The following is a 12,600-nucleotide window of genomic DNA, read 5'->3' as shown; positions in this document are numbered from 1 at the left end:
AGCACTTTCTGCCATCCAGGACAGGACCTGCTCACACTGCTCATTTTCTAATAACCGTCTCCCGCGTGGACCCATTAATTGGGCGATGAATGTGGGGACGCCAGAAACGTGCCTCTCTCCTAATCGCGCAGCAGTCGGCTGCGACACACCTGGATCAGGAGCTTGGCCTGTGCCCACACCCTCACTTGGCCCTCCGCGTCCTCGGCCGCGTCCACGTCCTCTAGGCCTACCCCTACCCCTCAGCATGCTGTATTACCAGTGATTTGATTTCACAGGCAGGAAATAAATTGGCGCAAGACTGCAGGCCAAATATAATTTTTGCCCTTTTTGGAAAACGAAAGGCCCCACTGCCTCTAGTGAATGAATTATCTAAGTTTAATAACTGTGCTGTGTCCCTGCTTATGTGTCACAGAACGTGAGGGTAGCAGAGTTATTATAACTCTGGCAGAGCAGGTATTTTTTTTCCCAATTAAGGAAAGCAAATGGCGAAGCCAGCAGTAAAGCGTAGCTGGGTGCGTATGATTTAGCACTGTTCTTCACGCAGCTCACACGTCTCCACCGCCCGTAAGGACGGACAGAGGCTGGGCAAATAGATTTGTTTTCACTTGTTTTTCCACCAAAAGGCAGCACTGCGTATATTCTATGAACATGAGAAGTTTAATAACTGTGCTGTGTCCCTGCTTATGTGTCACAGAACGTGAGGGTAGCAGAGTTATTATAACTCTGGCAGAGCAGGTATTTTTTTTCCCAATTAAGGAAAGCAAATGGCGAAGCCAGCAGTAAAGCGTAGCTGGGTGCGTATGATTTAGTACTGTTCTTCACGCAGCTCACACGTCTCCACCGCCCGTAAGGACGGACAGAGGCTGGACAAATAGATTTGTTTTCACTTGTTTTTCCACCAAAAGGCAGCACTGCGTATATTCTATGAACATGAGAAGTTTAATAACTGTGCTGTGTCCCTGCTTATGTGTCACAGAACGTGAGGGTAGCAGAGTTATTATAACTCTGGCAGAGCAGGTATTTTTTTTCCCAATTAAGGAAAGCAAATGGCGAAGCCAGCAGTAAAGCGTAGCTGGGTGCGTATGATTTAGCACTGTTCTTCACGCAGCTCACACGTCTCCACCGCCCGTAAGGACGGACAGAGGCTGGACAAATAGATTTGTTTTCACTTGTTTTTCCACCAAAAGGCAGCACTGCGTATATTCTATGAATAATAACTGTGTTGTGGCCCTGCCTATACAATTCTTTCCCTGCAGTATCAATGGAGGGTGCAATGCTCTGCAGAGGCGATTTTGAGAAGCCCAAAAAAAATGCAGCACAGCTAACAGCAGCCTGGACAGTACTGCACACGGATAAATATGGCCCTAGAAAGGACCGTTGAGGTTCTTGAAGGCTACACTCACTCCTAACACTCTCCCTGCCTATGCAGCACTTCTGTCCCTAATGCCAGGTGCAACGGTCTGCAGAGGCGATTTTGAGAAAAAAAAAAATGCCACTGCTAACAGCAGCCAACACACAGCTATCAGTGGCCCTAATAAGGACCTTTGGGGGGTCTTGAAGCCTACACTAACTACCAATTCTTTCCCTACAGCAGCTCCGGTATAAACAGCACTGTCCCTCATCTAACTCACACCGCATCTGAGGCGAGCCGCGGGAGGGGCCGACTTTTATATTAGGCGAACACCTGATCTCGCCAGCCACTCACAGCAGGGGGGTGGTATAGGGCTTAAACGTTGCAGGGGGAAGTTGTAATGCCTTCCCTGTCTTTCAATTGGCCAGAAAAGCGCGCTAACGTCTCAGGGAAGGAAGTGAAAGTAACCAGAACACCGCATGGTGTTCGTTACGAATAACGAACATCCCGAACACCCTAATATTCGCACGAATATCAAGCTCGGACGAACGCATTCGCTCATCTCTAATGCTTAATAAGGGGGACTGGGAAAAAAAAAAATTCACTGCTTTCTCGAGACAACCCCTTTAAGTATTTTAGCCAATACTAAATTCTGCGGTTCACTGAGGCCAAAGATCCTAACACTCAAGAAACAAAGTGGCTGAATTCCTGATCATAAAACAGAAAACTGCGTTATCTAAAATATGGATTATGACAGGTATTTCTTTGAAGTATTAAATTTCCCTTTGTCCCATATAGTCCTCTTCTGGAACATAGTGTACTTGTTGGTGCCTAGCAGTCAGCCACTAGATGCATTCAACCCTTACTTGTTAATAACTCTATGTGTCCTGGGACCCTCACAAAGGAGAATTTGTTTTTTGTGTTTACTTGCAAATTAAACTAGTTATCCCCCTGGATAAGGACATCCTGCTAATAACAAGTAATTATCCCTCATGTCTGTCCAGGGATATCTTATGTGGATTTGATTCAATCAAAACTAAACACAATTCATAAAAGATAAGAACATAACTCATAGCATTTCCCCTTTTACAGATGGCTTGGTAGATTGATTTGCAGAAGATCTATGCCTGACCATGTATTTTCTTTGTTTTGGCATTGGTAAACAATCTATGCAGCCCAAGTAGCTTGTGGTCAAGGCTGTATTTCCAGCTCATGATGCCTAGGCAGTAAACCTGATTACGCCCTAATAAAGGTACATTTGAGGTACTTTCACACACGGAGTAAAAGCAGAGGATATCTGCAGTGGATTTTGCTGCAGAAATAATGCAGGACTTACATTACAATCCATGTGGAGGAGATGTCTAAAATCTTCTGCACATAGAGTGAAAAAATTCTGCCTCAAAATCTCAATGTTTTTGAGAAACACTGCAGATTCTAAATTCTCAGCATGCCTATTTATGCTGTGGAGTTCAACCCTTGATTGCAAGGGTTACAATCAACAGCAGATCCACTACAAAAATTGCAGCCAAATCTGCACCATTTGGGTGTGAGTTTAGCCATTGTGAATTTGCTGCATATTTGCTGTGGGTTTTCCACTGTGGAAATCGCGCAGAAGATGTGCCCCGTGTGAAGCTACCCTTATATTTGCCAATTGACCTCATGATTTACTCCATTTTGGGTCATCATAATGATAATTGTTCAAAATCAGCAAAGGAGAAGATCAGCAATAAAACCAGTACCACAATGACCACCAATCTGTGCCTGCGTAACACCACCATACTTTTAAGTGATATTATCACCATGCTGAGACTAATTACACTCATTGTCAAAAAAAATTCAGCCCCTAGAAGGAGTTGTTGCTTTGCTGTAAAGCTCAGCATGCAATTGCATCTCAGGCAGATATGTTATGATGAGAGTTGTGGTGATTAGATGAACGGTCTTGTCACTGGAGGCCCTAAACGTTTTTACCCCCTTGGCATGGAAAAGGCTCTCGGAGGCTCCTTGTGTGTAGTGACCTCTTCTTAGAGGTGTGTAGAGCTTGTTGACCACAAGATGCCTTTACAACACAAAGGGGAGAGGGGACACAAAGGACAGTGGAGGAAACACAAGGCCAGAGGCAGACAGCTACCGGTAGGTGTATGAGACACCTGGGACTGGTGGGCAAAGCCTGCAGCGGGAGCAATGTAGGCAGTCTTCTTCTGCTCTCAAGCTGTCAGAGAAATCAGACAGCTCAGCTAAAGGCTCTTATGGTGGAACAAACCATGCTGCCTCTATATGTATCCCGTCCCTCATCCCTTGAAACAAGCCAGCATATGCTTCCAAGGCTGAACGGAAGTAAGGCTGGAGATTTTTTAAAACCCATATATTTTTTTTTAACATCAACTGGGCTGCTCTTTCCTGTAAGCAGCCACTTTAGGCTCGTACCCTGCAGTGCCTAATGAGAAATACAGCCCTGCCTGTAATGTATTTTGAGTCATGAGGACTAGTACCCACACTGTGGCCCAACTTCATAAACCCTTTCTCTCATATTGCAGTCATACCACTGTATCTGGTTGGCACGGGCCTAAACGAAGTTCTTATGAACTAGCTCATGGTTTGCATCTTAGCTTAGAACCTAATGTCATAATCTATTACTGATACCTCTGGAGTGACCAATTCTGCTCTTAAGAATTCTGTTATCAGATCTAAGGGTCACTGTACATGTCTTCCATACAGTAGCTCAAAAGCGTTGAATCCGATTTAGACGAGTAGTACCTCTATGTAAGCAAAGCAAATAAAAGGGTGTGTGTGTGTGTGTGTGTGTGTGTGGGAAGGAGGGGTGGGGGGAGATTCCAGTTGTGTCCTGGCAGTCAACCAGCATATGGAGTATTTGTTTTTTACTTCTCCCCGCACCCTCTACTGGCTGAGTACCAAACTGGAGGGGGCGGATTTTGAACATGCTGCTGACGGCTGCTCTTCTGTAAGAGGGAGAGCAAGTAGTGCCTTCCCCTTACACACACACATAGAAGCTGTAACAGCAGGAGCGGCAGAAATTAATGAGATTGTAGACACACTGTGTAAACAGATGTCAGCCTCTGAACCCAGGGGAGGAGCCTGTGAAGATAGCTGTAGGGGAGGGGCTAAGAAAAATCCCATTTACTACAGAAGCTTAGTAGCTAACAGGCAGTGGATTGCAGAGAACCTGGAAAGGAGACACCTAGTGGCTGCCTCTTCAATATTGATTTACAGAGGTAAAACAACAATAGTTTTAATCAAAGTATATGACATAAATGATGAGACATGCAGGCTGTTGGATGTGCAAAGGGTGTCTGAACAGTAAATGCCGCTATAGATTTAACCAATGTGTTTTTTTCTCCTATCAATGTATTCCAAATGTTCCTTAGAATACAAGGAAATAGCACTTAAAAACAGTTCAGTAAAACACCCAGAACTCCCCGCTGGAGCAGCGAGGAACTTTTATAATGGGGAACTTTTACGACATGTTTGTTAGTTTTGCTTCACTATATGGCCGTTCCGAGGGTCATTATCACAAGGTATTAATGGTAGCTGGCTTATGTGCTTGCTGTAATAGTAATAACCCTCCACGCACGGATGTCCCATTAGTCTTATAATTCATAATCACAACTAGCAAATGGGAGGAATAAAGCAGCAGCTGAGCGCGCCGTGTGCAGCAGGTGGATTAAACACTACTTCAGACACCAATTAGACAAGGCAGTTACAGGGGCTGTCTCACCATGACAGCTTGTAGAAAAGCCTGTATGAACAGATTGTCTGATGCCTTGGACTCAGCGCATCAAATAGGCCATACTTTACAAGGGGGGATCTCACAAAGATTTTAAACCCCTAGCATGTCAATCACTTGCTGTGGATTTTCACTGTGGATTCCACGCTTTTTTATGTAAATAGTGAAATCTGTGGCATATCCATTGTATTTTGCAGTGAAACCTGCAACAAAGACTATACCACCACTTCAGCTTCAGATTTACAGCAGATTCACTGTGGATTTTCCACTAAGGGCTTAAACCCACGGGTGCATTGGCGCCCGTGTTACTGCAGGTAGAAGACGGCCGTACTTCAGGACAGACGTCTCTCTGCAGCGCTGGAAGAAAGAACATGTGACCGGCTTCATTGCCGGTCATGTTTTCTTTCTTCAGCGCTGCGGGGAGTCGTCCGTCTTGAAGTACGGCCGTCTTCTTCCTGCAGTAAGGGCTCAGTATCACACGGGCGCTGATGCACCCGTGTGACTAAGCCCTAAGGAAGATCTGCAGTGAATCTGTTCCGTGGGAACAGACCCAGAGGCCGGTGTCAAGCGCATTTGCAAGCACATTTTTGCTGTATATTTCCATGATAGGCGTTGCATTTTTGTGCATGCCTGTGTGTGTGTGTTTTACTGTATTTTTGGTGCATGCTCGTACTTGCATGCACAAAAAAATAACATGCAGGCATGCTCCAATGGATTACAATAGGGCAATTAAGTTAATTAATTCAATATGTGCTACTTTTGTGTGCAAATGCACAGTAACATAAACACTGCTGCATATATTTTTTTGCACAAACAAAATGTGCATGCAAAATACGCGTATGTGAACAAACCCATTGAAATCAACGGGTTTAATTCATTGTGTATTGCGCACGCAAAATGCTGCGCAAGTACGGCTGTGTGACACAGGCCTAAGGGTGGTCACACAGTGCAGCTCTCTGCATACATTCAAACCTTGCATTCTTGCAGTGGTCAATGGCCATATGATTTTGCAGGCAATTTGTGTAGCTCTTGGCTACAGTGGATGGCCTTAATTTGGGCACATGCAGACACCTGTGTTTCCACTCAGATAATAAGTAGTGTAGGAGTTCAGTACGCATTATGGGCTGCAGAGGGTTGGTAGACAGGCATTCAGACTGCGGAAACAAGAGGTAACACCTGTTGGTGTGCAGGAAGCAACATAAAATTATCAGTTTCTGCCACACTCAGGGTGGAAGTTGGCTGAGAGCCAGATTGAGAGGCAGTGTGAAGATGCTGCATCAAGAACTAGGAGCCTGAGGTCTGGCACGACCAGTGAGGGCCTGTCCACATCTAACAGAGGAGGATGCCTCTAGACTCCCTGGGTGAGGGGTGCTGATGGAGACCCTGTAGGTTGTGAACCTTGAGGACTGTATGTACTAAGTATTATATGTACTGTAGATGGAATAAATACTGACAGGTGTCAGAATTTAAAAGAAACAGCAAATCTCCTAAGCCTTCTATGCACGTGTGCCAACCATCCTGGCTGAAAGATGGCAATCCGATAGATAAGTAAACACAACTAGCTACAGTAGATAGCGAATGGGGTCAGAATGTAATACCTGCTGCATGTGGTTACTTGTTACCACTTCTGCCTTCCCTGGCACAAGAAATTCTTCTGTATCTGGCACCCGCTGCTCTTCTCATGTGTCGTGCTCTCAGCTCTCAACACTAAGCTGCTTCTTTCTGCTGGACATAGATGTGTCGGGCTGCACGTTGCACTATTTATCCTGCGTGGTGAACGCCACAGAAAAAATACAGAAGGCCAGAATATGCAGGTTTTTCTGTTACCCTGGATCCCAAAAAATGTAATAAAAATGATCAAAAAAATGTATGTACTCCAAAATGGTACTAATAACAGCTACAGTTCACTTCACAAAAAATGAGCCCTCACTCAGCCCAATTGTTTGCTTAAGAAAATGTTTCCTTTTTAAAAGTCGGTAAACATAAAAAACTAAATAAATTTGGTATCGCCATAATCGTTGTGACCCACAGAATAAAGTTCACATCCTTTTTACTGTGCAGTGAATGCTGAAAAAAATAAGCCCTCCCCCACAAACAAAAATGGTGCAATTGCATCTTTGCCATTTCACCCTTATTTAAAAATTTGCAAAAGTTTTTAGTACATTATATTGTGTATCAAAGGGTACCATTAAAACTACAACTCATCCTGCAAGAAAACAAGCTTTCATAATGGGAAAAATAAAACAGTAATGGCTCTTGGAAGGCAGGGACGAAAAAATGAAAATAAAAAAGAGAAGTTAAGTATCTTGGGGTCATACTATTATACTTAGGCGTTCTCTTAATTTTTTAGAGCAGTGAAGAACAGAGCATTTAGCTTGTCAAATAAGAACTCTAAAGCACTAACAATTAAAGTATTTTCTTATTTAATTTATTTTATACTCAAAGGTTTGCTTTGATGTATTCCTTGCAAAGATGGGCAACAACCAGTATGGCTGCCACTGCAGCTCCCACAGGAATTTTCACCCAGCTTACTCATTCGGCTCAATGGCAACTCTGCCTAACAACAAGTAGTTTTAAAAGAAAAAAACATAAAATGTCTTAAAAGCTGTGTTGCAGTATTGTGTGAATGAGACTCTGCCACTGCAAATTAAGCTGACAATTTGTAAAAAATGTTATGATGCTTCTATTCCATGTACACAACAGTATTTATTTATACAAAATGTATATGTTACATTATATACACTCTTTAGCAACATCGTTGTGCCGCCTCTAGCTTGGATACAAGATCTGATATGGACAGGCATGGAGGCTCTAGTACTCTGTTGTACTGCCTCTAGCTTGGATACAAGATGTGATACAGGCAGGCATGGAGGCTCTAGTAGCCTTTTCTTCTGCCTCTAGCTTGGATACAAGATCTGATATGGGCAGGCATGGAGGCTGTAGTACTCTGTTGTACTGCCTCTAGCTTGGATACAAAATGTGATACGGGTGGGCATGGAGGCTCTAATATCCTGTTGTACTGCCACTAGCTTGGATACAAGATGGGATACGGATGTGCATGGAAGCTCTATTACCCTGTTGTACTGCCTCTAGCTTGGATACGGGTGGGCATGGAGGCTCTAGTACCCTGTTGTACTGCCTCTAGTTTGGACACAAGATGTGATACAGGGGGGCATGGAGGCTCTAGTACCCTTTAGGGCCACTTTTAGCTTGGATACAAAATGTGATATGGGCAGGCAAAGACTCTAGTATTCTGTTGTACTGCCTCTATCTTGGATACAAGATGTGGAGGCTCTAGTATCCTGTTGGGCCACCTCTAGCTTGGATACAAAATGTAATACGGGTGGGCATGGAGGCTCTAGTACCCTGTTGTACCACCTGTAGCTTAGATACTAGCTGTGATACAGGGGGCATGGAGGCTCCAGATCCCTGTCGTACCACCTCTAACTTGGATACAAGATGTGATACAGGTGGGCATGGAGGCTCTAGTACCCTGTTGGGCTGCTTCTAGCTTGGATACAAGATGTGATACAAGGGGCATGGAGGTATAGAGGCATACAGGTTCCGTATAGTCCACATTTGCTGTAACTGAGCCTCTAGATCATGTAAACTCATAGCCTGTCAAAGTTCACATCCCAGATAGTCCCATACATGTTATATTGGTGATAAGTTTAACAATTAAACAGTCCATGGAAATGTTACATGTTGTAGGGGCATTCTTGTGACACCCTTCCTGTTTGCGGCTGAGCATTTTTCTGCTGCCTCTTGAAAGCTCTTCCAATAGAGACAACACAGGTGACTGCAGGATATCCTAAACATACCGCTGAGTTGTCATTGTCCCTCGTTCCACTACTAGGGGTGACTGACTGCCATATGTGATGCCCCCCCCCCCCCAGACCATCACACCAGCAGGGGAAAGTGTGCCGCTCCAAAGCAAAGGCAGGTTTGAGGTGCTAATCCCTAGGTCTCCAGACACAAACATTGCAGTCATTAGCGCCCAAACAAAACCTGGATTCTTCACTGAAAACAACCCAATTTCACTCTGTAGCATCCAATTTCATTGTTCACAACACCACTGCAAACGGAGGCGATTGCAGTTGCGTGTAAAAGGCAGTGCATGTAATGGGTGCTGTGAGACACTGAGTTCTGTAACAATGGTGCCACCTTTCTCAGGATAGTGTACAACAAAACAGTTGGAGCTGCTTGTGCTTGTCGGATAATTAAACAATCCTCTCTACTGGTGGTCTGTCGGTGGTGTCCTGAGCCCGGTCGCCTTGTGTGCATGCCCTCACACATCTACTATTTCCAATACCTCCTAGAATGCTGGTCAGAAAGGCCCAAAGAGCTAACAATTCATCGATACGACCATCCAACTTCTTGCAGTCCAATAATGCGCCCTCTTTCAAACTCTGCCATCTGGGTGAAATCTCTTCTCTGCATCGTAGAGGCGTCTAGTGGTCAACAAGCTCTACACAAGTGGAAGAAGAGGTCACTACACACAGGGAGCCTCTGAGAGCCTTTTATAGGCCAAAAGGGTAAACCACTTTTAGGAGCTTAGGTGGCAAAATTATTCATCTAATCACACCACAACTCTAATCATTTGCATATCTGCCTGAGATATAACTGCATGCAGAGATTTGCAGCAAAACAACAACTCCTACTAGGAGCAGGATTTTTTTTGACAATAAATATGTATTGAAACTAATCAGAAACTTGAATATATCTTAAAAGAACATTTCATGAAAAACTTGTATACTGTAACATGTCTAGTGCCGGGTCTGAGGGCAATGTGTGACTTAGAGATTCAAAGAACACGAAAGACAGAAGGAATGTACTGCCCCTTGAGGATCTGTTCTACGTATAATACAATAGGGAAATTTATTCTATTTTTATATAGTCTTCATCTGAAGTTCATTGTCATAAAATGTGCCTAATTCATTGGGCAGATCTCTAGCTGTGCATGCACCAGAAAGTGAAATCTATAACAGCTATGAAATGGCATAGATTTGTGCTAGAATTTATGGCAATCTCTGGCATCTTCATAGCAAGTCTGTCAGATCACAGAAGGCCATGCGTCCCCTTTGTTAAACCATAGCTATTTCTTAAAAATGCCAATAACAGTGTAAAATTAAAAAAGTCACACATTTTGTGTGAAAATGGTGTGTGCCAATTTTTGTGACTTTTTTTTCTTACAGAAATAAGCCCTTGGTAGCCCCCCCTCCTAGTATATCAATTTTTCCTGGAGGGTTCCCGTAAAATATAAACTGCAAACTAAAAATTCTGTGATGCAATTGTTAGAAGCTGAAGCAATACCCACAAACATAACTTCACCTTCGAAAAACAAAACACCAAAAATAAATATTTGCAGGCAGAAACATGCAAACGGGGGCCGCGTGTTTTTATAGATATCAGTGAGGAAACTAATGAATCAGCACATTTTAAAAAGTGTGATGGCTGCAGTTATCTGGCCAACAATACTGCAGTCTCAATCTGTAACATATATAGTATCTTTATAAAGATTGGATATTAAAAGGGTATTCCTATCTTATACATTTATCTGCATGATTTAACGTAAATGACTGATAAATACAGGTCTCACTTCTGGGACCCTCAACCAATGGCAGAATGGGAGCCCCCTCATATGTGTTCCAAATTCTGTGCAGCCATAGCCCCACAGAAGTCAGCAGAGACATAAAGTAAATATAACAAAATGCATTAAAATGCATGTCATGTAAGATGTATAAAGTGCATGACAACACTGTTCAAGTCAAAAGTCTCTGACAACTAATATATATATATATATAGTTGCGAATGTAATAGAAAGTAATGGCAGGCCCTCATTCCCACATTTACAGTATCACTGATTGTCATTTGATTGCGGTTAACTAATAATGATCACAAGAAAATGGTTAAAACTCTGTACTGACCCACTGGAGTGTCTTCCGACAAGCTTAGAAGAGCCATGTTCCCATTGGTGCTTGTAGGTCCATTGTCATAAAAGTAGGGGGCATAATTGGTTTGTGCTGCAAAATAAAGAAATATACATTATCTACCTGTAAGTCTCACAAAATGTAATCACTATTGACACACTTTAGAGCCGGGTTATAAAATCATATTGGTGGAAATCTCTAAACTGATACTTCACAGATCATTATAATGAAGACCTATGTCCCTTTGGCTTCTCTGTGCCAATGTTAGCGGAGCTACCACAGGAGTCAATGGGAGTATATATCATCAAAAATACATACAGCGTATACAAACACACCTACAGTATATAAGACTAACTAAAACGGCAATACTACACAGTAAAGGTGCATTACAACCCAAACTTCCCATTTTCTATGTAACACTTTGAATGATATGGCCCATATTTAGTCTTTTAAAAAAACAGTACATAAGACTAGAAAGCCTAAAATGCTTAGTAACAGAGAATTAATTCACATTACATATTAACAACATTACCACTTAACAGTTTTTTATGCTAAAAAAATTATTTAACTCCTTTTATGCCATGCTAAAAGTACTAAGCAAATGCCAGAATCAGCAGAAAAGGCTAGCAGACAATTTTAACAGCAAAACATAGAAAACAACCGCTAGTTAGTCATGTTAGTACATCAATATCTTGTAGAAACATCATAAATTCGGAACCAGAGCTAGAAGGTTCCCTGCAGGCTATTTGCACTCCTATTTGCATACCGACTTTAGAATCAATTCCCTTTAATCCCAATTTGAAAACAATCTAATGTGTAGAACAGGGCCCCCAACTGTAACCGGCTGCCCCCCTCCCATGTGCTGGCTCCATGAAGACAGATTAGCTTTTCTATTCTGTGAGCGTCTCTGCTTTTTCTTTTTCATGTTGGAAATAAGGCAATTTCACTTACCTGCTACGCAAATGTGAAGCAGAGACAAAAGAGAAGATGTTGTAAAGTGCCAGACATACTTCATCGCCAAGGACAGAATTGTCACTTTCTTTCCTTGCAGTTTTCTATAATTTTATTTTAAAGACCTGCAGTAGTTGGTGCCATTCAGGACAATGTAAGGACTCTCTATGCAAGGGGAGGTAACAGATGCTAAGATGCTAATCCGATGACACGTCTTATTTTTCTCCTGCCTACTGTCTAATTAGACCAATTAACTTGCGAAGAGCTGAGGGAGTTTGTTTTTTCATATAAGTAAAGAAACTGCCCAATTCTGAGTTTGTATAGTAAACTACCGAACATGAAAGTGATTTAAGAGTAGGCTGATAATACAATCCTGTAACCTAGTGTAGACATGCTCTGTATTTTGCATCTGATACTAGTTATAAGTGATCAGGAGGGATGTAAAGAGTTCTAAAATTTCATGTTTCTTATATTTTTATACATTAGTTCAATCTCAAAGAATATAGACAATTTCTTTCAATACTCTTCTTTTTTGTTGTTTAAAAACCTAAAGGCACGCTGAATGACTATTTTACCACCTTTTTACATTTTCTTTTTGACTATCACATCTCCTGAAATGAACCCAC

General features: G+C 42.5%; 1 protein-coding gene across 1 annotated transcript in view; it reads right to left on the bottom strand.

Moving 5' to 3' along the window:
* CDHR1 (cadherin related family member 1) overlaps positions 1-12,038 on the bottom strand; it is a 115,903-nt gene extending 103,865 nt beyond the window's left edge. The window contains exons 1-2 of the mRNA XM_066598732.1: positions 11,975-12,038; positions 11,021-11,116 (exon numbers count right to left, since the gene is read on the bottom strand). Coding sequence (XP_066454829.1) covers positions 11,021-11,116; positions 11,975-12,038 — 160 coding nt within the window. The remainder of the gene's footprint in view (positions 1-11,020; positions 11,117-11,974) is intronic.
* Between the last annotated feature and the right edge of the window lie 562 nt (positions 12,039-12,600).

Source organism: Eleutherodactylus coqui, chromosome 4 (assembly GCF_035609145.1).
Source record: "Eleutherodactylus coqui strain aEleCoq1 chromosome 4, aEleCoq1.hap1, whole genome shotgun sequence".
NCBI classification, from domain to species: Eukaryota; Metazoa; Chordata; class Amphibia; order Anura; family Eleutherodactylidae; genus Eleutherodactylus; species Eleutherodactylus coqui.
This window is presented reverse-complemented; position numbering and strand designations above follow the sequence as displayed.